The sequence below is a fragment of the Pseudophryne corroboree genome, chromosome 6, assembly GCF_028390025.1.
Source record: "Pseudophryne corroboree isolate aPseCor3 chromosome 6, aPseCor3.hap2, whole genome shotgun sequence".
Lineage (NCBI taxonomy): Eukaryota > Metazoa > Chordata > Amphibia > Anura > Myobatrachidae > Pseudophryne > Pseudophryne corroboree.
Window position 1 is genome coordinate 842,264,111 of NC_086449.1, and position 25,217 is coordinate 842,289,327.

General features: G+C 50.8%; 1 protein-coding gene across 2 annotated transcripts in view; it reads right to left on the bottom strand.

The window, feature by feature from the left end:
• The window catches only part of DERA (deoxyribose-phosphate aldolase), a 339,267-nt gene that overhangs the window by 139,227 nt on the left and 174,823 nt on the right, over positions 1-25,217 (bottom strand). For both annotated transcript variants that reach the window (XM_063929429.1, XM_063929428.1), the window contains exon 6: positions 20,194-20,322. In XM_063929429.1, coding sequence (XP_063785499.1) covers positions 20,194-20,322 — 129 coding nt within the window. The remainder of the gene's footprint in view (positions 1-20,193; positions 20,323-25,217) is intronic.

Here is a 25,217-nt window from a genome sequence, read left to right on the forward strand (position 1 = left end):
GGGAGGAACCCACGCTTTTCACACACTTCATTCATTCATCTGATGGGGGAACAAAACACTGCCTGCTTTTTCTCCCCAAACACAAAACCCTTTTTTAGTGGTACTTGGGTTAATGTCAGAAATGTGTAACACATTTTTTATTGCCGGGATCAAGTCACGGATGTTCCTAGTGGATTGTGTATATGTCTCAACCTTGTCGACACTGGAGTCAGACTCCGTGTCGACATCTGTGTCTGCCATCTGAGTGAGCGGGCGTTTTTGAGCCCCTGATGGCCTTTGAGACGCCTGGGCAGGCGCGGACTGAGAAGCCGGCTGTCCCACAGCTGTTACGTCATCCACCCTTTTATGTAAGGAGTTGACACTGTCGGTTAATACCTTTCACCTAACCATCCACTCTGGTGTCGGCCCCACAGGGGGCGACATCACATTTATCGGCATCTGCTCCGTCACCATATAAGCCTCCTCGTTAAACATGTCGACAGCTGTACCGACACACCGCACACACACAGGGAATGCTCTGACTGAGGACAGGACCCCACAAAGCCCTTTGGGGAGACAGAGAGAGAGTATGCCAGCACACACCAGAGCGCTATATAATGTGGGGATTAACACTATAACTGAGTGAAATTTCGCCAATAGCTGCTTGTATATATAATATTGCGCCTAAATTTAGTGCCCCCCCTCTCTTTTTAACCCTTTGAGCCTGAAAACTAAAGGGGAGAGCCTGGGGAGCTTTCTTCCAGCTGCACTGTGAAGAGAAAATGACGCCAGTGTGTCTGAGGGAGATAGCTCCGCCCCTTTTTCGCGGACTTTTCTCCCGCTTTTTTCTGGATTCTGGCAGGGGTATTTACCACATATATAGCCTCTGGGGCTATATATTGTGGTATTTTTGCCAGCCAAGGTGTTTTTATTGCTGCTCAGGGCGCCCCCCCCCAAGCGCCCTGCACCCTCAGTGACCGGAGTGTGAAGTGTGTATGAGGAGCAATGGCGCACAGCTGCAGTGCTGTGCGCTACCTTGGTGAAGACTGATGTCTTCTGCCGCCGATTTTCCGGACCTCTTCTTGCTTCTGGCTCTGTAAAGGGGACGGCGGCGCGGCTCCGGGACCGAACACCAAGGCTGGGCCTGCGGTCGATCCCTCTGGAGCTAATGGTGTCCAGTAGCCTAAGAAGCCCAAGCTGGCTGCAAGCAGGCAGGTTCGCTTCTTCTCCCCTTAGTCCCTCGCTGCAGTGAGCCTGTTGCCAGCAGGTCTCACTGAAAATAAAAAACCTAAATCTATACTTTCTTTCTAGAAGCTCAGGAGAGCCCCTAGTGTGCATCCAACCTCGGCCGGGCACAAAATCTAACTGAGGCTTGGAGGAGGGTCATAGTGGGAGGAGCCAGTGCACACCAGGTGACCTAAAGCTTTCTTTAGTTGTGCCCAGTCTCCTGCGGAGCCGCTATTCCCCATGGTCCTTACGGAGTTCCCAGCATCCACTAGGACGTCAGAGAAAATGCAAATGGTGCTTGTGAAGATACGGATTCTCTGATCACTCAGGTAAACAGTTTAGTAAACTGGCAAACGCCATTTATTGTAAAAATACACACGCAGTACACAAAACAGTAACTATTACATGCCAGGATGGTATCTTACTTACTAAGTCCCCACAGTAGTTTAGAATTACAGTCTCCTGCCAGCCTGCCAGCAGTAGTTCTGTGTCCCCTGGTCTGGGATACCAGCTCACACAGTGCCCTTTGCCACTGACAGCAACGCAATGCCTAGTCAGTGTCTCCACTCCAGAGGTACATCCACTCTCTCTGACCTTCTGTGTAGATCTCTCCCTCAGTGCACGTCCAGTAGCCTCTTGAAACCAGCGGATCCCAACAATGCTTCTAGGCCTCAGCACACTGGCAGCACTACCTTACCAGTAGCCAAACACATCACTCCACTCAGGCCAGGAACTTCCGTGCACTCTCTGTTTCAAAAGCCTCTGTTATCCTCAAACCTTTGTCTGTCCTACCATAAGGCGACCGCGACACCTTCTGGCTCTGTATTGGGTGGGTTACATTAAAGGGGCTGACTACAGAACACTTTCAGATAGACCTACTTTAACATGCCCAGGCATGTCCTTTAGCACACAATAGATGTTAATTAAATGAACCTTAATTAATCTGGTTGTGTGGCCTGGAATCCATTGTCTGGGGAAGAATGAGGGGGGTGTATGGACTGACATCTGAGACTGGCTGTATCTCCAACAGCAAACAGGTTATCAAAGCAGTCACATGGGGGGGAGGGGACACACACATTATTTTACAAACTATAATACAATAACCAGTACATTCATATATATACATCTTCATATGCATTCTGTACAAAATATCAGGCTAGACATATTATTCCCTGATAAGCACAAACACATATGACAGAGGGATAATGTTTCACAATAATATGTGATGTCCAGTTCTATTGTGAATCCAGGCAGCATGCTGTATAGGTGATAACCAAGTTCTGTCCTGTCTCTTTACACTAACGCACTGAATCCAGAAACAGGCTGGCAAAAAGTACTCCTCATGAGCCAGCTGGGCTGCGTCCGTTACAGTGCTTTTTTTGTATATCTCGTATATGTTATATTAAGTATTTTTTGTTACAGATGTAATGCCTCACGGAGGGGGAGGTACAATGTTTAGACAGTTGTGTACCGATCCAATGTTTTTAAATATTTTAGACATCGCTGCATTTCTTGTATACACCAGATTTAACAAAATATTTCTATAACTGTGTTGTATTTCAGCCCCGTGGTGGACCGGCGCCGCGGACCTTGTTGCATGGTAACACGGGTTGCCATGGTGACCTCACTGTTCACAGTTTCCAGGAAGTCATCGCGGCCGGGTCCAGGGGGCGGAAGTACGTCACAGCATTGGTGAGCCGGGCCGGGGGTGTGTGCCTGCCCTGAGGCCGGGAGCTCGTCCCGTTCACGGGTCTTCAACTGTATAAAGGTATGTTATTTTCACTGTTTGTTCACTTCACCTTGACAAAGGGGCGCTGTAGCCCCAAAACGTTGCACATGGAGTGATCCATTAAAGTACATTTTGCACCTTATTGCTAAGACCAGACTCTGAGTGCCGCCGCCTGCTAGGAGCGGTAACATATATATATATATATATATATATATATATATATATATATATATATATATATATATAAAAATTTTAAGAAACTATCTACTCTTCTATCTGTGACATAATTTAGTGAAGTAGACGGCAATGGTAAAATAGATTTACGCACAAGTCGAACAACATGTGCATCTACTCTAGGAGGAACTTCTCTTTTTGAACAGTCTGCAGCTGGAAAGGGATAGTAAGAATCCCTAAAACAGTTAACAAAGCTGCTCCAGGCCAGGCTTGAACTCACAACCTTTAGCATTGCTCAACAGATACTGTCTTATAAGTACCACGCACTGCCATTGCATCACTGGAGCACTGTTTAAATACAGGTGCCTTAGATTTTGACACTGCTTTGGCTGATTCTTCCAGAGATAGAATAGCCTTCATGCATCAATAAGGTCAGCTATATTTGATCATCATATGGGGTATTTGAATTCATCTTATGTAGTCTGTAACATGGATGTATCTACCCTGGTTTTAATAGCCTGGCTATTTGTAAAAAGCTGCTGAAACCAAACCATAAGGAGGGAGCTGCATGTATGGGTTAATAGTGTAACCTATTCCCGGGGGTGGAACTGCAGGTGCTAATCTGCCAGCAATTGCAGACAAGGTCTGTGCGACCACACCCCTCTTGCAGGGTGTTGCCCATCATAAGTAAGATACTGGACTATTCCATGCAAAATCACTATACCAGATGAGCATGTTAAGGGTGTATGGCCTGATAAAGTATCCCCGTCACTTTTGCCGCTCACAGACAAGGTAAATAATTAATTTTTACAAATACTACACTCTTTTGTGACTGAAATCACTTATATAGATATAGAAGTAATATCAATCTGACCACAATCCGTGTACCTGATTTGAGGTTCAGAAACAATACTGACAGACATATGAAAGTCAGCCATCACACTAGCAGTCAGTCACATGTTAAATATTAGACATTGTCATATGAGAATATAATCAATCACAAAACATTACGTTACACGTAAGTAGGAGTACAATTACTGTATTTGTGTTTTTATAACAGCTCTTATAACAAGTATTTCAGACATTATTATGCAGAAAACAACAGTACTGTACAGGCCTCATATGCAATGTGTACCAAAATTAACAATTCATACTAACAAGTAGAAAGAATGTTAGTGCTGTATAACCCTTACTCAGTAGAGTGGGATACAGGGAGACTCACCTCACTTCCATGATCGCTCAATACGCTCGAAAGACGCTGAGTGGATTCAGACGCTACTAGTGTACACTGCCGCTCTGATAACTGATGAGAGACACAGACGCTCACTAATGGACACAGACGCTCAGTGAACGATAAGTGTATGCAGACGCTACGGTCTGCGACTCGGTCTAGGCGACGACTCTAGTGTACACAACCGCAGCGTCTAAGCTGCGACCGAGTACCCTCGTGGTAGCGTCTGAGACGGAAGTGAGGTCATTAGTTCATGGACGGGAGACGCGCGGAAACTGGTCATGAACTGGGGGGAGGGTTGACCAGCAGAGCGTCTAACTCCCCCCGTTGACTTAAACTCTAAGGATCGCGGCCTCAACCTAGTCCTGGCGCCTATGATCCCTAAAGCATAGAGCTGTTGCACTCAAGACTGGCGGCGCATCAACCACTGTTTGTAGTCTCCTCCAATACAGTGAAGCTGCGTCCGGAACCCCCTAGTAAGAGGAAACCGATGACTTACCTTCTCCCCATGCTCCGGCCACAGCCTGGTAACGTCTGCTGGACCTGCTAGAATCATCCGACACAGACGCCCGCCGAGACAGACCTGTACCGCGAAGGTAAGCGTTGTTGCGACCCGGTGGAGAGTTGTTGGAGCGACTCTTTCTAGCATGTGTTTAAGACGCTGTTAAGAAAAGTCACTCAAAAACATAGTAAGACAATAAAAATAAAATATAAGCTTCAGGCTGCTTTATTAACAGCAGCCCAGTGACCATGGTCCGGCTCCTGCCGCACCAAACAAAAAAACTGAGTCAGTGGGCGAGATTATATGGAGAAGTCCCGATGCATCCTGGGAGGCCAGAAAGCTTGTGACCGTTTGGTGCCATTTCCGCTGTCGCTCCGACATATCCCAATGTTATCCTGTGGATAACCTGTGGACCCAGCCGGAGAAATACTGCTGCTCTCTCCTGGAGTATCCCAGGCACATATACTACTGCTCTCTCCCAGCATAACCCACTGGCTATCAGATAAAATCCAGGCATGGGAGGTATTAATGTGAGCACTGAACAGAAGATTACCTTACCATCCACTCACTCCATACAGTAAACATGCTTTTGCATTAAGCGGAGCTTGTCAGAAGGGACTGCGCAGGGGACTCACAAGCCTTTCATGTCATTTCACACAGTCCCAGTAGCTGGGATCCCTGCAATCTAAAGAAACCCCCCTATTCTACCAATTCCCTTTCCTACCTCAGTAGGAGATGCAACGTCCTGGAGCTCGCAGCTCCAACTACTACACAGGGAGGCAGCCTGGGACCGGAGACACTACATGCCCCTGTCCAGAGCCGGCCCTAACCAATTTGATGCCCTAGGCAAGATTTTGGCTGGTGCCCCCTAGCACCGCCGCTAGTTCTGCAGGAGATGCCTGGCATGAGTCAGCTGGCAGCTCTGCTAACATCGGGCGCCTTTTGTTTATGAAAATACATCATATTATTTGCATTACTATGTGGCTAGGATGCACAAGCAGCTTCTGCTGATTAATATGATATGCAGCATGCCTATATACTGTGTGCGACTGCGGCTGCATACGAAAATAAGAATTTACTTACCGATAATTCAATTTCTCGTAGTCCGTAGTGGATGCTGGGGACTCCGTCAGGACCATGGGGAATAGCGGCTCCGCAGGAGACAGGGCACAAAAAGTAAAGCTTTTCCAGATCAGGTGGTGTGCACTGGCTCCTCCCCCTATGACCCTCCTCCAGACTCCAGTTAGGATACTGTGCCCGGACGAGCGTACACAATAAGGGAGGATTTTGAATCCCGGGTAAGACTCATACCAGCCACACCAATCACACTGTACAACCTGTGATCTGAACCCAGTTAACAGTATGATAACAGCGGAGCCTCTGAAAGATGGCTCCCTACAACAATAACCCGAATTAGTTAACAATAACTATGTACAATTATTGCAGATAATCCGCACTTGGGATGGGCGCCCAGCATCCACTACGGACTCCGAGAAATAGATTTATCGGTAAGTAAAATCTTATTTTCTCTATCGTCCTAGTGGATGCTGGGGTTCCTGAAAGGACCATGGGGATTATACCAAAGCTCCCAAACGGGCGGGAGAGTGCGGATGACTCTGCAGCACCGAATGAGAGAACTCCAGGTCCTCTTTAGCCAGGGTATCAAATTTGTAGAATTTTACAAACGTGTTCTCCCCCCGACCACGTAGCTGCTCGGCAGAGTTGTAATGCCGAGACCCCTTGGGCAGCCGCCCAGGATGAGCCCACCTTCCTCGTGGAGTGGGCATTTACATATTTTGGCTGTGACAGGCCTGCCACAGAATGTGCAAGCTGAATTGTACTACACATCCAACTAGCAATCGTCTGCTTAGAAGCAGGAGCACCCAGTTTGTTGGGTGCATACAGGATAAACAGCAAGTCAGTTTTCCTGACTCCAGCCGTCCTGGAACCTATATTTACAGGGCCCTGACAACATCTAGCAACCTGGAGTCCTCCAAGTCCCTAGTAGCCGCAGGTACCACAATAAGCTGGTTCAGGTGAAACGCTGACACCACCTTAGGGAGAAACTGGGGACGAGTCCGCAGCTCTGCCCTGTCCGAATGGACAATCAGATATGGGCTTTTGTGAGACAAAGCCGCCAATTCTGACACTCGCCTGGCCGAGGCCAGGGCCAACATCATGGTCACTTTCCATGTGAGATATTTCAAATCCACAGATTTGAGCGGTTTAAACCAATGTGATTTGAGGAATCCCAGCACTACGTTGAGATCCCACAGTGCCACTGGAGGCACAAAAGGGGGTTGTATATGCAGTACTCCCTTGACAAACTTCTGGACTTCAGGAACTGAAGCCAATTCTTTCTGGAAGAAAATCGACAGGGCCGAAATTTGAACCTTAATGGACCCCAATCTGAGGCCCATAGACACTCCTGTTTGCAGGAAATGCAGGAATCGACCGAGTTGAAATTTCTTCGTGGAGCCTTCCTGGCCTCACACCACGCAACATATTTTCGCCACATGTGGTGATAATGTTGTGCGGTCACGTCCTTCCTGGCTTTGACCAGGGTAGGAATGACCTCTTCCGGAATGCCTTTTTCCCTTAGGATCCGGCGTTCAACCGCCATGCCGTCAAACGCAGCCGCGGTAAGTCTTGGAACAGACATGATCCTTGCTGAAGCAAGTCCCTTCTTAGTATCTCTTGAAGTTCCGGGTACCAAGTCCTTCTTGGCCAATCCGGAGCCACGAGTATAGTTCTTACTCCTCTCCTTCTTATAATTCTCAGTACCTTGGGTATGAGAGGCAGAGGAGGGAACACATACACCGACTGGTACACCCACGGTGTTACCAGAGCGTCCCAGCTATTGCCTGAGGGTCTCTTGACCTGGCGCAATACCTGTCCAGTTTTTTGTTCAGACGGGACGCCATCATGTCCACCTTTGGTCTTTCCCAACGGTTCACAATCATGTGGAAGACTTCCAGATGAAGTCTCCACTCTCCCGGGTGGAGGTCGTGCCTGCTGAGGAAGTCTGCTTCCCAGTTGTCCACTCCCGGAATGAACACCGCTAACAGTGTTATCACATGATTTTTCGCCCAGCGAAGAATCCTTGCTGCCATTGCCATCCTGCTTCTTGTGCCGCCCTGTCTGTTTACGTGGGCGACTGCCGTGATGTTGTCCGACTGGATCAGCACCGGTTGACTTTGAAGCAGAGGTCTTCCTAGGCTCAGAGCATTGTAAATTGCCCTTAGCTCCAGTATATTTATGTGGAGAGAAGTCTCCAGACTTGACCACACTTCTTGGAAATTTCTTCCCTGTGTGACTGCTCCCCAGCCTCTCAGGCTGGCATCCGTGGTCACCAGGACCCAGTCCTGAATGCCGAATCTGCTGCCCTCTAGTAGATGAGCACTCTGCAGCCACCACAGAAGAGACACCCTTGTCCTTGGAGACAGGATTATCCGCTGATGCATCTGAAGATGCGATCCGGACCATTCGTCCAGCAGATCCCACTGAAAAATTCTTTCGTGAAATCTGCCGAATGGAATCGCTTCGTAAGAAGCCACCATTTTTCCCAGGACTCTTGTGCATTGATGCACTGACACTTGGCCTGGTTCTAGGAGGTTCCTAACTAGCTCGGATAACTCCCAGGCTTTCTCCTCCGGGAGAAACACCTTTTTCTGGACTGTGTCCAGAATCATCCCTAGTAACAGCAGACGTGTCGTCAGAATCAGCTGCGATTTTGGAATATTTAGAATCCACCCGTGCTGTCGTAGAACTACTTGAGATAGTGCTACTCCGACCTCCAACTGTTCCCTGGACTTTGCCCTTATCAGGAGATCGTCCAAGTAAGGGATAATTAAGACGCCTTTTCTTTGAAGAAGAATCATCATTTCGGCCATTACCTTGGTAAAGACCCGGGGTGCCGTGGACAATCCAAACGGCAGCGTCTGAAACTGATAGTGACAGTTCTGTACCACGAACCTGAGGTACCCTTGGTGAGAAGGGCAATTTGGGACATGGAGGTAAGCATCCTTGATGTCCAGGGACACCATATAGTCCCCTTCTTCCTGGTTCGCTATCACTGCTCTGAGTGACTCCATCTTGATTTGAACCTTTGTATGTAAGTGTTCAAAGATTTCAGATTTAGAATAGATCTCACCGAGCAGTCTGGCTTCAGTACCACAAATAGTGTGGAATAGTACCCTTTTCCTTGTTGTAGGAGGGGTACTTTGATTATCACCTGCTGGGAATACAGCTTGTGAATTGTTTCCAATAATGCCTCCCTGTCGGAGGGAGACGTTGGTAAAGCAGATTTCAGGAACCTGCGAGGGGGAGACGTCTCGAATTTCCAATCTGTACCCCTGGGATACTACTTGTAGGATCCAGGGGTCCACTTGCGAGTGAGCCCACTGCGCGCTGAAACTCTTGAGACGACCCCCCCCACCGCACCTGAGTCCGCTTGTACGGCCCCAGCGTCATGCTGAGGACTTGGTAGAAGCGGTGGAGGGCTTCTGTTCCTGGGAAGGGGCTGCCTGCTGCAGTCTTCTACCGTTCCTCTACCCCTGGGCAGATATGACTGGCCTTTTGCCCGCTTGCCATTATGGGGACGAAAGGACTGAGGCTGAAAAGACGGTGTCTTTTTCTGCTGAGATGTGACTTGGGGTAAAAAGGTGGATTTTCCAGCTGTTGCCGTGGCCACCAGGTCCGATGGACCGACCCCAAATAACTCCTCCCCTTTATACGGCAATACTTCCATGTGCCGTTTGGAATCTGCATCACCTGACCACTGTCGTGTCCATAAACATCTTCTGGCAGACATGGACATCGCACTTACTCATGATGCCAGAGTGCAAATATCCCTCTGTGCATCTCGTATATATAGAAATGCTCTATAGTCAATAAAATACTGTCCCTGTCCAGGGTATCAATATTTTCAGTCAGGGAATCCGACCAAGCCACCCCAGCGCTGCACATCCAGGCTGAGGCGATCGCTGGTCGCAGTATAACACCAGTATGTGTGTATATACTTTTTAGGATATTTTCCAGCCTCCTATTAGCTGGCTCCTTGAGGGCGGCCGTATCTGGAGACGGTAACGCCACTTGTTTTGATAAGCGTGTGAGCGCCTTTAATTTTCTATCGGGGGAAACCCACGCATCATCACACACTTCATTTAATTTATCTGATTCAGGAAAAACTACAGGCAGTTTTTTCACACTCCACATAATACCCTTTTTTGTGGTACTTGTAGTATCAGAAATATGTAACACCTCCTTCATTGCCCTTAACATGTAACGTGTGGCCCTAATGGAAAATACGTTTGTTTCTTCACCGTCGACACTGGAGTCAGTGTCCGTGTCTGTGTCTGTGTCGACCGACTGAGGTAATGGGCGTTTTAAAGCCCCTGACGGTGTTTGAGACGCCTGGACAGGTACTAATTGGTTTGCCGGCCGTCTCATGTCGTCAACCGACCTTGCAGCTTGTTGACATTATCACGTAATTCCCTAAATAAGCCATCCATTCCGGTGTCGACTCCCTAGAGAGTGACATCACCATTACAGGCAATTGCTCCGTCTCCTCACCAACATCGTCCTCATACATATCGACACACACGTACCGACACACAGCACACACACAGGGAATGCTCTGATAGAGGACAGGACCCCACTAGCCCTTTGGGGAGACAGAGGGAGAGTTTGCCAGCACACACCAAAACGCTATAATTTTACAGGGACAACCTTATATAAGTGTTTTCCCTTATAGCATCTTAATATGTAATAATATCGCCACAAAAATGCCCCCCCTCTCTGTTTTAACCCTGTTTCTGTAGTGCAGTGCAGGGGAGAGCCTGGGAGCCTTCCCACCAGCAGTTCTGTGAGGGAAAATGGCGCTGTGTGCTGAGGAGAATAGGCCCCGCCCCCTTTTCGGCGGGCTTCTTCTCCCGTTTTTCTGACAACCTGGTAGGGGTTAAATACATCCATATAGCCCCAGGGGCTATATGTGATGTATTTTTAGCCAGCATAGGTACTTTCATTGCTGCCCAGGGCGCCCCCCCCAGCGCCCTGCACCCTCAGTGACCGTTGGTGTGAAGTGTGCTGAGAGCAATGGCGCACAGCTGCAGTGCTGTGCGCTACCTTAAGAAGACTGGGAAGTCTTCAGCCGCCGATTTCTGGACCTCTTCTCTCTTCAGCATCTGCAAGGGGGTCGGCGGCGCGGCTCCGGTGACCCATCCAGGCTGTACCTGTGATCGTCCCTCTGGAGCTAGTGTCCAGTAGCCTAAGAAGCCAATCCATCCTGCACGCAGGTGAGTTCACTTCTTCTCCCCTAAGTCCCTCGTTGCAGTGAGCCTGTTGCCAGCAGGACTCACTGAAAATAAAAAACCTAACAAAACTTTTACTCTAAGCAGCTCTTTAGGAGAGCCACCTAGATTGCACCCTTCTCGGCCGGGCACAAAAACCTAACTGAGGCTTGGAGGAGGGTCATAGGGGGAGGAGCCAGTGCACACCACCTGATCCTAAAGCTTTTACTTTTGTGCCCTGTCTCCTGCGGAGCCGCTATTCCCCATGGTCCTGACGGAGTCCCCAGCATCCACTTAGGACGTCAGAGAAATGCTACATTACAGTGATTTCCAGGAATACACTGCAATGTAGCATTTCATATGCAATTACAGCCGCAGTCACACACAGAATATAGGCATGCCACATATCATTTTAATCAGCAGAAGCTGCTGGTGCCCCTAAGCATACCAAATGCCCTAGGCATTTGCCTAGTTTGCCTATGCCTAAAACCGGCTCTGCCCCTGTCAGTCAATCAGTGCAAGTAAATGAAGATGGCGGCGCCCCTTCCCCGCTCCCAGCTAAGTATGGATTATTGTCAGATTAGACACCCAGAGCGCCCAGGTGAGGGACCCAGCACCATACACACTGCACTGACCACAGTACAAGCGAGTGCTGGGCAGCGAGCTACCGGAAACGCAATGGACCAAGTTCTGGCCCAACAGTAATTCAGCCTGGTTTGTAAGAGATGTTCTAGGAATGATCCCCCCACTGCGCCCATTGCATATTTGGGGGGAAAGCTTCATCAGTAATACTGGGGGTGTTGTACTAAAAGATCCCTGGTCTAGACCAAACATACAGAATACATAAATCCAGAAACCTTCATCACACCCGAGGGCGAGTCAGAGGCTGCGGTTGTCAGAGTCGCGGGTGGAGTAACATGCTAGTTTCGGAGATTCTCTGATCATAGCCTCATGTGGCGTATCAGGCCGCAGCCGCCGGCAGTGACAGTCCCACAACACTCCCAGGACATGTCAGCGCTCCCTTCAGGCCAGCTCCAATACACCGTCCAGGAAGGCCATTGCTTTGTCCTGCCATATCTGGTACCAGCGGCTAGTACACAACAGCGTCTCAGGGGAACGCATGCGCCATGCAGCAGCAAATGATCGTACAGCGGCACAAATACCGGCATTTCACTGTTAGCTCCACCTCTCAATCAGCTCAGAAAAGGACATTTTATATCATCGGAGATCTCTATGTTAGCTCAAGATCATAACGAGAGTGTCAGGAATCTGCTTCATGTCACTTACCGGTGCTCTGATGTGCTGGGTCTCCGGAGGTCACATCCCCAGCCTGGCAGCATGTTCCATGACTGCCTCCTGTGCTTACCCCGATGTATTCCCACCATCTCCAGGGTATGGGCGCCGCCATGACAACTGCAGTCAGCTGACTTGGTGCTATCCACTCCTGTGCACTGGAGCGCTCACATGACTTGATTCTCCAATCCCTGCTGACCAGGGGGTATATATCCAGAGTTCCTGCTCAGTGTCATTGCCTTAAACAATGCGTCACATCCTGTGAACAAGCGTCTCCTGGCTCCAGTCTCCTGTGTCAGTGCTCCGTGGAACTACAGGTACCAGAAATCCAATTCAGTTGCAGCTCCAGCATTCACTAGCAGTCTCCTGAGACTCTCCTGTGTCAGTGCTCCGTGGAACTACAGGTACCAGCTATCCAGTTTGTCTTCAGCTTCAGCTACACTCTGCTCCTACAATCACTTGCAGTAAGAGACTCTCCAGGTGCTGCATATCATACTCACCTGCGTGTTATTACTCTGCATCAGCACTGTGCTATTCCACCTGCCCCAAGCATTCAGCTTAAAGTTCAGCTGTCTCCTGCAATAACCTAATCTGGTTCTGTTGTTGTATGCAAGCATTGCCTATTGCCTGTGTACCTCTGTGGCAAATTCCTATCGGTTTCCAGGCCAATCATCTGCAATTACTGATTGCCTATACAATTCCTGTTATAAGTTACTATCCGTTTCCAAGCCGATGTAAAGCTCCGTTTCAAGTCATCATTTGCTTCCAGGCCGACCATCGTTTATTCCAAGTTCCCAAGCAGATAGCCATTTGTTCCTGTTCACCATCGGCTCCTAGGCTGACCATCGATAGTTCCTGTTCATCATCTGTTCCCAGGCCGATAGTCATCTGTTCCTGTTCACCATCAGTTTCCAGGACGATAGTCATTTGTTCCTGTTCACCATCGGTTTCCAGGACGATCATCTGCTCCATGGGCCAATGTAATAGATTGAGAGTCTTAGAAAGTGAGAGATTTGGTAAAGTTTTCAGGGTTTTTTTTTTAAAGTGGCAATCATTTACACTGCAAATCCAGGTTGATCTTGCTGTGTAAATGATTGCCACTTTAAAAAAAAACCAACCTCCAAAACCTTACCAAATCTCTCACTTTCTGACACTCTCACTCTATTACATTTGGTCCCAGGTCTCCTTCGGTTCCCAGACCGATAATCGGTAACTCCAAGTCACTATCTGTTCCCAGACCGGTCATCAGTTGCTCCCAGTTACCGTCGGAACCCAGGCCGAACTATCTACAGTAAGTGACTGTTTATTTCAGAGACTCTACCAGCTTCCATGCTGAATCATACGTTTGCTCTAGTTACTTATATTTCCTGTGTGTATTCGATAAAGTAGGATTTTGGTACCTACCGGTAAATCCTTCTCTCGTAGTCCGTAGAGGATGCTGGGGTCCACATTAGTACCATGGGATATAGACGGGTCCACCAGGAGCCATTGGCACTTTAAGAGTTTAAGAGTGTGGGCTGGCTCCTCCCTCTATGCCAGAGGTTCCCAAACTGTGTGCCATGGCTCCCTGGGGTGCCTCGGGACACTTGCAGGGGTGCCCTGGGTTGGTGGTCCAGGACCAATTCAAATTATTCATGGTCAATAGAATAGGCAAAACCAGTGCTGGTGGCTGCCAGTCATAAAATATGTGGCCAAACAGAAGCAAATCTTGTCCCTCACCACACAACTGACCCTAAGGATGACATATAAACGCCATCTACTTAATGTAATATTTCTTTCTAAATTTCTCAATAAGAATTTTTTGAACTAGGGGTGTCGTGAAAAAAATTCTGAAATTCTAGGGCGCCGTGATTCAAAAAAGTTTGGAAACCACTGCTCTATGCCCCTCCTACCAGACTCAGTCTAGAAACTGTGCCCTAGGAGACGACATACTTCGAGACAAGGACTTAATGCAGATAGTGGTGAGATTCATACCAGCTCACACATACAAGGCACGTCAAGTCAGCTAGCTTGAACTACTCGGCAACAGCTGAAACATTACTTACCCAGTAACTATGCTGTACGCAACTAAACGAAGTGGTACTAAACCAAATAACATATGCAGGAAAACAAAGCGCTGGGCAGGCGCACAGCATCCTCTACAGACTATGAGAAAAGGATTTACCAGTAGGTACCAAAATCCTATTTTTTATCTAACATCCTAGAGGATGCTGGGGTCCACATTAGTACCATGGGGATGTACCAAAGCTCCCAGAACGGGAGGGAGAGCGCGGAGGCTCCTGCAGAACTGAATGACCGAATTTCAGATCAGAGGCCAAAGTATCGAACCAGTAGAACCTTGCAAACGTGTTCGACCCAGATCAAGTTGCCGCTCGGAAAAGCTGCGTTGCCAAGACACCCCGGGCAGCCGCCCAGGAAGACCCCACCTTATAGTAGAGTGGGCCTTGACAGACGTAGGACACGCAATCCTGCCGTAGAATAGGCATGCTGGATAGTGAACCTGATCCAGCGAGAGATAGTCTGCTTAGAAGCAGGACACCCAATTTTCTTGGGATCGTACAGGACAAATAGAGAGTCCGACTTCCTGTGACGAGATGTTCTCTTCACATAAATCTTCAGAGCCCTCACGACATCCAAGGACTTTGAAGTAAATCGAGGAGTCAGTAGCCACTGGCACCACAATAGGTTGGTTGATATGAAATGCCGACACAACCTTTGGAAAGAACTGCTGACGAGTCCGGAGCTCAGCTCTATCCTCATGGAAGATCAAGTAAGGGCTTTTGCATGACAAAGCCCCCAGCTCGGACACCCACCTAGCAGAAGCCAAGGCCAACAAAGTGACCGCCTTCCATGTAAGAAATTTGAGCTCCACCTCCTGTAGAGGCTCAAACCAATCCGACTGGAGGAACTGCAACACCACGTTAAGGTCCCAAGGTGCTGTAGGTGGTACAAAGGGAGGTTGGATATGCAGAACTCCCTTCAAAAAGGTCTGAACCTCCGGGAGGGCAGCCAATTGTTTCTGAAAGAAAATGGACAGGGCTGAAATCTGGACCTTCACAGATCCCAATCTCAGTCCCATATCCACTCCTGCCTGCAGGAAGAGGAGGAAACGGCCCAGTTGAAATTCCACCGCAGGAAACTTCTTGGAATCACACCAAGAGACCTATTACTTCCAAATACGATGGTAATGTGTAGACGTTATCCCTTTCCTAGCCTGTATGAGGATAGGAATCACTTCTTTCAGAATACCCTTCTGAGCAAGAATCAGACGCTCAACTTCCATGCCGTCAAACGTAGCCGTGGTAAGTCTTGATAGGCGAACGGACCCTGCTGCAGCAGGCCCTCCCGAAGAGGAAGAGGCCTTGGCTCTTCTTGCAGTAGATCCAGAAGGTCCGCGTACCAAGCCCGTCTTGGCCAGTCTGGGGCAATGAGGATTGCTTGAACCCTTGTTCTCCTTATGAGCTTTAGGATTCTTGGGATGAGTGGGAGTGGTGGGAACACGTACACTGACTGGAACACCCACGGAGACACCAGGACGTCCACCGCCACTGCCTGAGGGTCCCTCGACCTGGAACAATAACGCCGAAGCTTCTTGTTGAGGCGAGAGGCCATCATGTCTATTTGGGGTAGACCCCAAAAATCTGTTACCTCCTTGAACACCTCCGGATGGATGCCCCACTCTCCCGGATGGAGATCGTGTCTGCTGAGGAAGTCTGCTTCCCAGTTGTATTCTCCCGGAATGAAGGTGGCCGACAGCACCAACGTGTGCTTTTTCGTCCAAAGGAGTATTCTCCGCCCTGTCGGTTTATGTAAGCCACTGTAGTTACGTTGTCCGACTGTACTTGAATGGCCCTGTTTCTTAGAAGATGGGCCGCCTGAAGAAGACCGTTGTAGACGGCTCTCAGTTCCAGAATGTTGATGGGCAGGCCGACTTACAGGCCCGACCATCTTCCTTGGAAGGTCACCCCCTAGAGTGACAGCTCCCCAGCCCCGGAGGCTCGCATCCGTCGTTCGCAGGACCAAGTCCTGAATTCTGAACCTGCGGCCTTCCAGGAGGTGAGGCAATTGGAGCCACCAGAGGAGTGAGATCCTTGGCGACAGACGAATTCTCTAACGCATGTGGAGGTGAGATCCCGACCACTTGTCCAGGAGGTCCAGTTGGAAGGTCCGAGCATGAAACCTCCCGTACTGGAGAGCCTCGTAGGAGGCCACCATCTTTCCCAATAGGCGAATGCATTGATGAACCGACACCCGGGATGGCTTCAAGACACCCCTGACCATGGACTGGATGGATCACCAACGCCTTGTCCAGCGGAAGGAAAACCCGCTGTACTTCCGTATCCAGGATCATTCCCAGAAACGACAATCTCTGGGTCTGTTCCAAATGTGACTTTGGAAAATTCAGAATCCACCCGTGACTCTGAAGCAGCCGTGTTGTGAGAACAATGGATTGCTGCAACCTTTCCCTGGACGATGCCTTTATCAGGAGATCGTCCAGATAAGGAATGATGTTCACGCCCTGTTTTCGGAGTAGCATCATCATCTCTGCCATTACCTTGGTAAACACCCTCGGTGCTGTGGAGAGGCCGAACGGCAGAGCCTGGAACTGAAAATGACAGTCCAGCAACGCGAATCAGAGATAAGCCAGATGTGGTAGGTACACATCCTTGATATCCAGGGATACCAGGAATTCCCCCTCTTCCAGACCTGATATCACCGCCCTGAGAGACTCCATCTTGAACTTGAACTCCCTTAGAAAGGGGTTCAATGATTTTAGGTTCAGAATGGGCCTGACCGAACCATCCGGTTTCGGTACCACGAAAAGGTTTGAATAGTAACCCTTTGTCAGCATGTGCGGTGGTACTGGGCACAATGACTTGTGCCTCTACCAGCCTTTGAACAGCCTTTTGTAGCACCGTGCTGTCCTCCAACAGAGTTGGTAAGCCCGACTTGAAAGATCAAATGAGGAGGGAGACTTTGAAATTCCAGCCTGTATCCCTGAGAGACAATATCTACCACCCAGGGATCCAGGCCGGAGGAGACCCAGACCTGACTGAACTGTCTGAGTCTCGCTCCCACGGGCCCCACCACCGGGCCCTCCCATCCACCGTCATGCGGAGGACATAGGGGTACCTGAAGCAGACTTTTGATCTTGGGAACCTGCAGCGGCAGGTTTCTTGGACTTAACCTTACCTCCTCTGAAGAAGGTATTGGAAGACTTGGCCTTTCTGGTCTTGTTGGGCCGAAAGGACTGCTGTGTAGCTGAGAAGAACAATCTCTTCGGAGCAGGAGCTGCTGAGGGAAGATAAGAAGACTTACCCGCTGTAGCGGTAGAAAACCACGCATCTAGGGCTTCCCCAAAGAGAGCCTGACCTGTATAGGGTAGCGACTCCATACATCTTCTGGATTCCGCGTCGGCCGACCACTGGCAGAGCCACAGTCCCCAACGAGCTGAAACAGACATGGAAGAAATTCTCGCAGCCATGGAACCCAGGTCTTTCATGGATTCCACCGTAAAACCTGCAGAATCATGAATGTTGCGCAAATACAGTGCAACGTCATCCCTATCCATCATATCCAAATCCTCCATTAAGGTAGCCGACCACTTCACTAATGCCTTAGCGATCCATGCTGTAGCAATAGTGGGACGTAATATGGCCCCTGAAGCAGTGTACACTGATTTCAGAGTATTATCAATTTTCCTATCTGCCGGCTCCTTTAAGGCGGTAGATCCCGGTACAGGTAAAACCACCCTTTTTGAGAGTCTGGATACAGATGCGTCAACAATAGGCGGGTTTTCCCACTTTTCCCTATCCTCCTCAGGGAAAGGAAAAGCCACCAGAATCCTCTTAGGAATCTGAAACTTCTTTTCAGGGTTTACCCAGCCTTTTCCAATATAGCATTCAGCTCTTTTGACGCAGGGAAGGTTAGCGAGGCTTTCTTGTTTTCAGTGAAGAAAGCCTCCTCAACCTGCTCAGGTGTGGTATCAGTAACATGTAACACATCCCTGATAGCCTCTATCAACAATTGCACCCCCCTTGCAAGAGATGCGGACCCCCGCAACACATCCCCGTCACCATCTGTAGTGTCAGAATCGGTATCTGTGCCGTCTTGTGTTACCTGCACAAGCGACGTTTGTGGGGGTATATAGCGGGGTGACCTGAGGTACCAGACACAGGCCACACAGCCATAGAGGACTGTAAGACCTGGGTTGCTGACTCATTACTGGTATCCCTGTTAGAAATCTGAGAAATCCAAGCCCTGATAGAGGAAAACCACTCTGGTTCCCTTGCTGGAATCTGTGCTAAACCAGTGCTACCCTGATTACATGGAATGAGATCATCCTGTGAGGATAAATCCTCAGCAGCATATGACACTGTATCCCTGGACATTGCTGCTGGTGACCAAACACACCACACACACACAGGATGGGATAAGACAGACCCCCCCCCCCCCCCCCCAAGAATGGCAAGAGAGAGAGATTGGAGCCAACCCCCACCAGCGCTTTCTATACTAAGAGACACCCCTTACCAGCGCTGACCTGTGCTCCTTAATAGGACACACAGACAAGTATTTAGCCCCCCCCCCCTCTTCTACAACCCCCTGGTACCGTACAGTAACTGGAGCTGCTGTGGAGTGGATGAGGATCTTCCTTCAGCATGCAGCATGGAGGAAAATTGCGCTGGAACGCTGCAGGTCCGCTCTGAGAAGCTCCGCCCCCCTCCCGGCACTGTGTTCAAATTTTGGTCTGAGGAGTTTTGCTGGCTGGGAGATCCCTGGGGCCCGACAGGCTTGCTGACCAAGTTTTAGGGGTAAGCGCTGGTCCAGGGCGCCCCTCACAGCGCCACACAGTGTGCCGCTGGTACCATCTGGGAGCGGGGTTAATACCGCGCTCCCACTCCTGTTGCCACCATCTTCGCACCGGCCCCCCGCTTGCTAGGGGGGTCGGTGTCTCACTCACCATTTCTTCAACTCTGTAAGGGGGTGGCGGCATGCTGCTGGGGTGAGCGATCCCCTGTGGCGGGGAACGATCTATCCCCTCAGGAGCTCAGTGTCCAGTCAGTGGAGATAGTGGCTCAGACCCCGCAGGGCGGACACTGCTCCCCCCCTCAGTCCCTCGCTGCAGGCAGGCTGTTGCCAGCAGCCTCCCTGTGAAATAATAAACTGTGAAACAACATTTTACTAGGAAAACTCAGTAGAGCTCCCCTAGCTGTGACCGGCTCCTCCGGGCACATTTTCTAGACTGAGTCTGGTTGGAGGAGCATAGAGGGAGGAGCCAGCCCACACTCTCAAACTCTTAAAGTGCCAATGGCTCCTAGTGGACCCGACTATACCCCATGGTCCTAATGTGGACCCCAGCATCCTCTAGGACGTTAGAGAAATACCATTTGCGCAGGAATTTAAGTCAGCCTCGTTACCTCCATCGCACCACACTGACCCACTAGTGACCCCTCCGGGAACAGACACACCCAGATCTGACAGAGGTTTCCACTACAGAACCACGTCTCCTTGCCCCAGGCTGACCCCATTCCATCAGCTGCTTCCCTGTTACACCCATATCACCCCAGCTTACCACCCTGTGATACTACGTATCAGTGATAAATAACGTCTGGACCCTCTATGTTCAGTATCATGGCAGAGACGGGGGAAATGGTGACTCTTACACATCCTCCTTTACTGCGTGCCAGTCATTCATCCCTCCAGCTTTCATGTTCTTTATACAGTACACATAGGAGGACGCAGAGAAACAAGTAACATGCTCACTGACCTGCCATCATGGCGACGAGGCTCGCGCGGTATACCGTAGTGAGGGAGCCAAGCTCTCCGATGCCCAAGATCGTTTTCATGTGCGCCTCTCCGCAAGCCTCACGGAACAGTCGTATCTCTTCATATAGTTCTAGTGAGAAATCACATTATCCGGTCACTTCTCTCTGACTGACGCCGCTGGGACGCAGAGACCGAAAACTAACTCATGAATGGAAGCTATTGCTGGCTCACATGTATAATAACAAGTAATAATCTGCATAGAATCTGTACCAATCACTGGACACAGACAGAGCAGACTATCCACAGGGATCCTTCTGGTCAGAATACCAAAATACAGATAATGGGGTTCTGTCATCTACCACCATACCCCATAACGGCTAGACCCCTCACCTGCTGGGTAACACCACACCCCACAGCTGCTACCTGTTCCTAGATGCCCAGACACCTCACCTGCCGGATAACACCACAGCTGCTACCTGTTCCTAGATGCCCAGACACCTCACCTGCCGGATAACACCACAGCTGCTACCTGTTCCTAGATGCCCAGACACCTCACCTGCCGGATAACACCACAACTGCTACCTGTTCCTAGATGCCCAGACACCTCACCTGCCGGATAACACCACAGCTGCTACCTGTTCCTAGATGCCCAGACACCTCACCTGCCGGATAACACCACAGCTGCTACCTGTTCCTAGATGCCCAGACACCTCACCTGCCGGATAACACCACAGCTGCTACCTGTTCCTAGATGCCCAGACACCTCACCTGCCGGATAACACCACAACTGCTACCTGTTCCTAGATGCCCAGACACCTCACCTGCCGGATAACACCACAGCTGCTACCTGTTCCTAGATGCCCAGACACCTCACCTGCCGGATAACACCACAACTGCTACCTGTTCCTAGATGCCCAGACACCTCACCTGCCGGATAACACCACACACCTCAGCTGCTACCTGTTCCTAGATGCCCAGACACCTCACCTGCTGGGTAACACCACAGCTGCTACCTGTTCCTAGATGCCCAGACACCTCACCTGCCGGATAACACCACAGCTGCTTCCTGTTCCTAGATGCCCAGACACCTCACCTGCCGGATAACACCACAGCTGCTTCCTGTTCCTAGATGCCTAGACACCTCACCTGCCGGATAACACCACAGCTGCTACCTGTTCCTAGATGCCCAGACACCTCACCTGCCGGATAACACCACAGCTGCTACCTGTTCCTAGATGCCCAGACACCTCACCTGCCGGATAACACCACAACTGCTACCTGTTCCTAGATGCCCAGACACCTCACCTGCCGGATAACACCACACACCTCAGCTGCTACCTGTTCCTAGATGCCCAGACACCTCACCTGCCGGATAACACCACAACTGCTACCTGTTCCTAGATGCCCAGACACCTCACCTGCCGGATAACACCACAGCTGCTACCTGTTCCTAGATGCCCAGACACCTCACCTGCCGGATAACACCACAACTGCTACCTGTTCCTAGATGCCCAGACACCTCACCTGCCGGATAACACCACACACCTCAGCTGCTACCTGTTCCTAGATGCCCAGACACCTCACCTGCTGGGTAACACCACAGCTGCTACCTGTTCCTAGATGCCCAGACACCTCACCTGCCGGATAACACCACAGCTGCTTCCTGTTCCTAGATGCCCAGACACCTCACCTGCCGGATAACACCACAGCTGCTTCCTGTTCCTAGATGCCTAGACACCTCACCTGCCGGATAACACCACAGCTGCTACCTGTTCCTAGATGCCCAGACACCTCACCTGCCGGATAACACCACAGCTGCTACCTGTTCCTAGATGCCCAGACACCTCACCTGCCGGATAACACCACAACTGCTACCTGTTCCTAGATGCCCAGACACCTCACCTGCCGGATAACACCACAGCTGCTACCTGTTCCTAGATGCCCAGACACCTCACCTGCCGGATAACACCACAACTGCTACCTGTTCCTAGATGCCCAGACACCTCACCTGCCGGATAACACCACACACCTCAGCTGCTACCTGTTCCTAGATGCCCAGACACCTCACCTGCTGGGTAACACCACAGCTGCTACCTGTTCCTAGATGCCCAGACACCTCACCTGCCGGATAACACCACAGCTGCTTCCTGTTCCTAGATGCCCAGACACCTCACCTGCCGGATAACACCACAGCTGCTTCCTGTTCCTAGATGCCTAGACACCTCACCTGCCGGATAACACCACAGCTGCTACCTGTTCCTAGATGCCCAGACACCTCACCTGCCGGGTAACACCACAGCTGCTACCTGTTCCTAGATGCCCAGACACCTCACCTGCCGGGTAACACCACAGCTGCTACCTGTTCCTAGATGCCCAGACACCTCACCTGCCGGGTAACACCACAGCTGCTACCTGTTCCTAGATGCCCAGACACCTCACCTGCCGGATAACACCACAGCTGCTTCCTGTTCCTAGATGCCCAGACACCTCACCTGCCGGATAACACCACAGCTGCTACCTGTTCCTAGATGCCCAGACACCTCACCTGCCGGGTAACACCACAACTGCTACCTGTTCCTAGATGCCCAGACACCTCACCTGCCGGGTAACACCACACCCCATAGCTGCTTCCTGTTCCTAAATGCCCAGACACCTCACCTGCCGGGTAACACCACACCCCATAGCTGCTTCCTGTTCCTAGATGCCCAGACACCTCACCTGCCGGATAACACCACAGCTGCTACCTGTTCCTAGATGCCCAGACACCTCACCTGCCGGATAACACCACAGCTGCTACCTGTTCCTAGATGCCCAGACCCCTCACCTGCCGGATAACACCACAGCTGCTACCTGTTCCTAGATGCCCAGACACCTCACCTGCCGGATAACACCACACCCCACAGCTGCTACCTGTTCCTAGATGCCCAGACACCTCACCTGCCGGATAACACCACAGCTGCTTCCTGTTCCTAGATGCCCAGACACCTCACCTGCCGGATAACACCACACACCACAGCTGCTACCTGTTCCTAGATGCCCAGACACCTCACCTGCCGGATAACACCACAGCTGCTACCTGTTCCTAGATGCCCAGACACCTCACCTGCCGGATAACACCACAGCTGCTACCTGTTCCTAGATGCCCAGACACCTCACCTGCCGGATAACACCACAACTGCTACCTGTTCCTAGATGCCCAGACACCTCACCTGCCGGATAACACCACACACCTCAGCTGCTACCTGTTCCTAGATGCCCAGACACCTCACCTGCCGGATAACACCACAGCTGCTTCCTGTTCCTAGATGCCCAGACACCTCACCTGCCGGGTAACACCACAGCTGCTACCTGTTCCTAGATGCCTAGACACCTCACCTGCCGGATAACACCACAGCTGCTACCTGTTCCTAGATGCCCAGACACCTCACCTGCCGGGTAACACCACAGCTGCTACCTGTTCCTAGATGCCCAGACACCTCACCTGCCGGATAACACCACAGCTGCTTCCTGTTCCTAGATGCCCAGACACCTCACCTGCCGGATAACACCACAGCTGCTACCTGTTCCTAGATGCCCAGACACCTCACCTGCCGGGTAACACCACAACTGCTACCTGTTCCTAGATGCCCAGACACCTCACCTGCCGGGTAACACCACAACTGCTACCTGTTCCTAGATGCCCAGACACCTCACCTGCCGGGTAACACCACACCCCATAGCTGCTTCCTGTTCCTAGATGCCCAGACACCTCACCTGCCGGGTAACACCACACCCCATAGCTGCTTCCTGTTCCTAGATGCCCAGACACCTCACCTGCCGGATAACACCACAGCTGCTACCTGTTCCTAGATGCCCAGACACCTCACCTGCCGGATAACACCACAGCTGCTACCTGTTCCTAGATGCCCAGACCCCTCACCTGCCGGATAACACCACAGCTGCTACCTGTTCCTAGATGCCCAGACACCTCACCTGCCGGATAACACCACACACCTCAGCTGCTACCTGTTCCTAGATGCCCAGACACCTCGCCTGCCGGATAACACCACAGCTGCTACCTGTTCCTAGATGCCCAGACCCCTCACCTGCCGGATAACACCACAGCTGCTACCTGTTCCCAGATGCCCAGACACCTCACCTGCCGGATAACACCACACACCTCAGCTGCTACCTGTTCCTAGATGCCCAGACACCTCACCTGCCGGATAACACCACACACCACAGCTGCTACCTGTTCCTAGATGCCCAGACACCCCACCTGCCGGGTAACACCACACACCACAGCTGCTACCTGTTCCTAGATGCCCAGACACCTCACCTGCCGGATAACACCACACTCCACAGCTGCTACCTGTTCCTAGATGCCCAGACACCTCACCTGCCGGGTAACACCACACACCACAGCTGCTACCTGTTCCTAGATGCCCAGACACCTCACCTGCCGGGTAACACCACACACCACAGCTACTACCTGTTCCTAGATGCCCAGACACCTCACCTGCCGCATAACACCACAGCTGCTACCTGTTCCTAGATGCCCAGACACCTCACCTGCCGCATAACACCACACTCCACAGCTGCTACCTGTTCCTAGATGCCCAGACACCTCACCTGCCGCATAACACCACACTCCACAGCTGCTACCTGTTCCTAGATGCCCAGACACCTCACCTGCCGGATAACACCACACACCACAGCTGCTACCTGTTCCTAGATGCCCAGACACCTCACCTGCCGGATAACACCACAGCTGCTACCTGTTCCTAGATGCCCAGACACCTCACCTGCCGGGTAACACCAATGATACAGATGTGTCTCTGTATACTGCTGCCGCAGGAAGTAACTTACTGTGGTGCTGCAGCTATGTGTACAAACCGCGGCAGAGCACGACCTCCCGCATCACCCAACGCCCTACTGCAAGCGTATGCTACCCCGCTACCGCCGAAGGCACCGCTCAGTAAAGTCTGGGTAGTGGGAGCTTAGCTACCCTCTAATTTCCCCCGGAGACCCTCAGTCGGCTCCCCT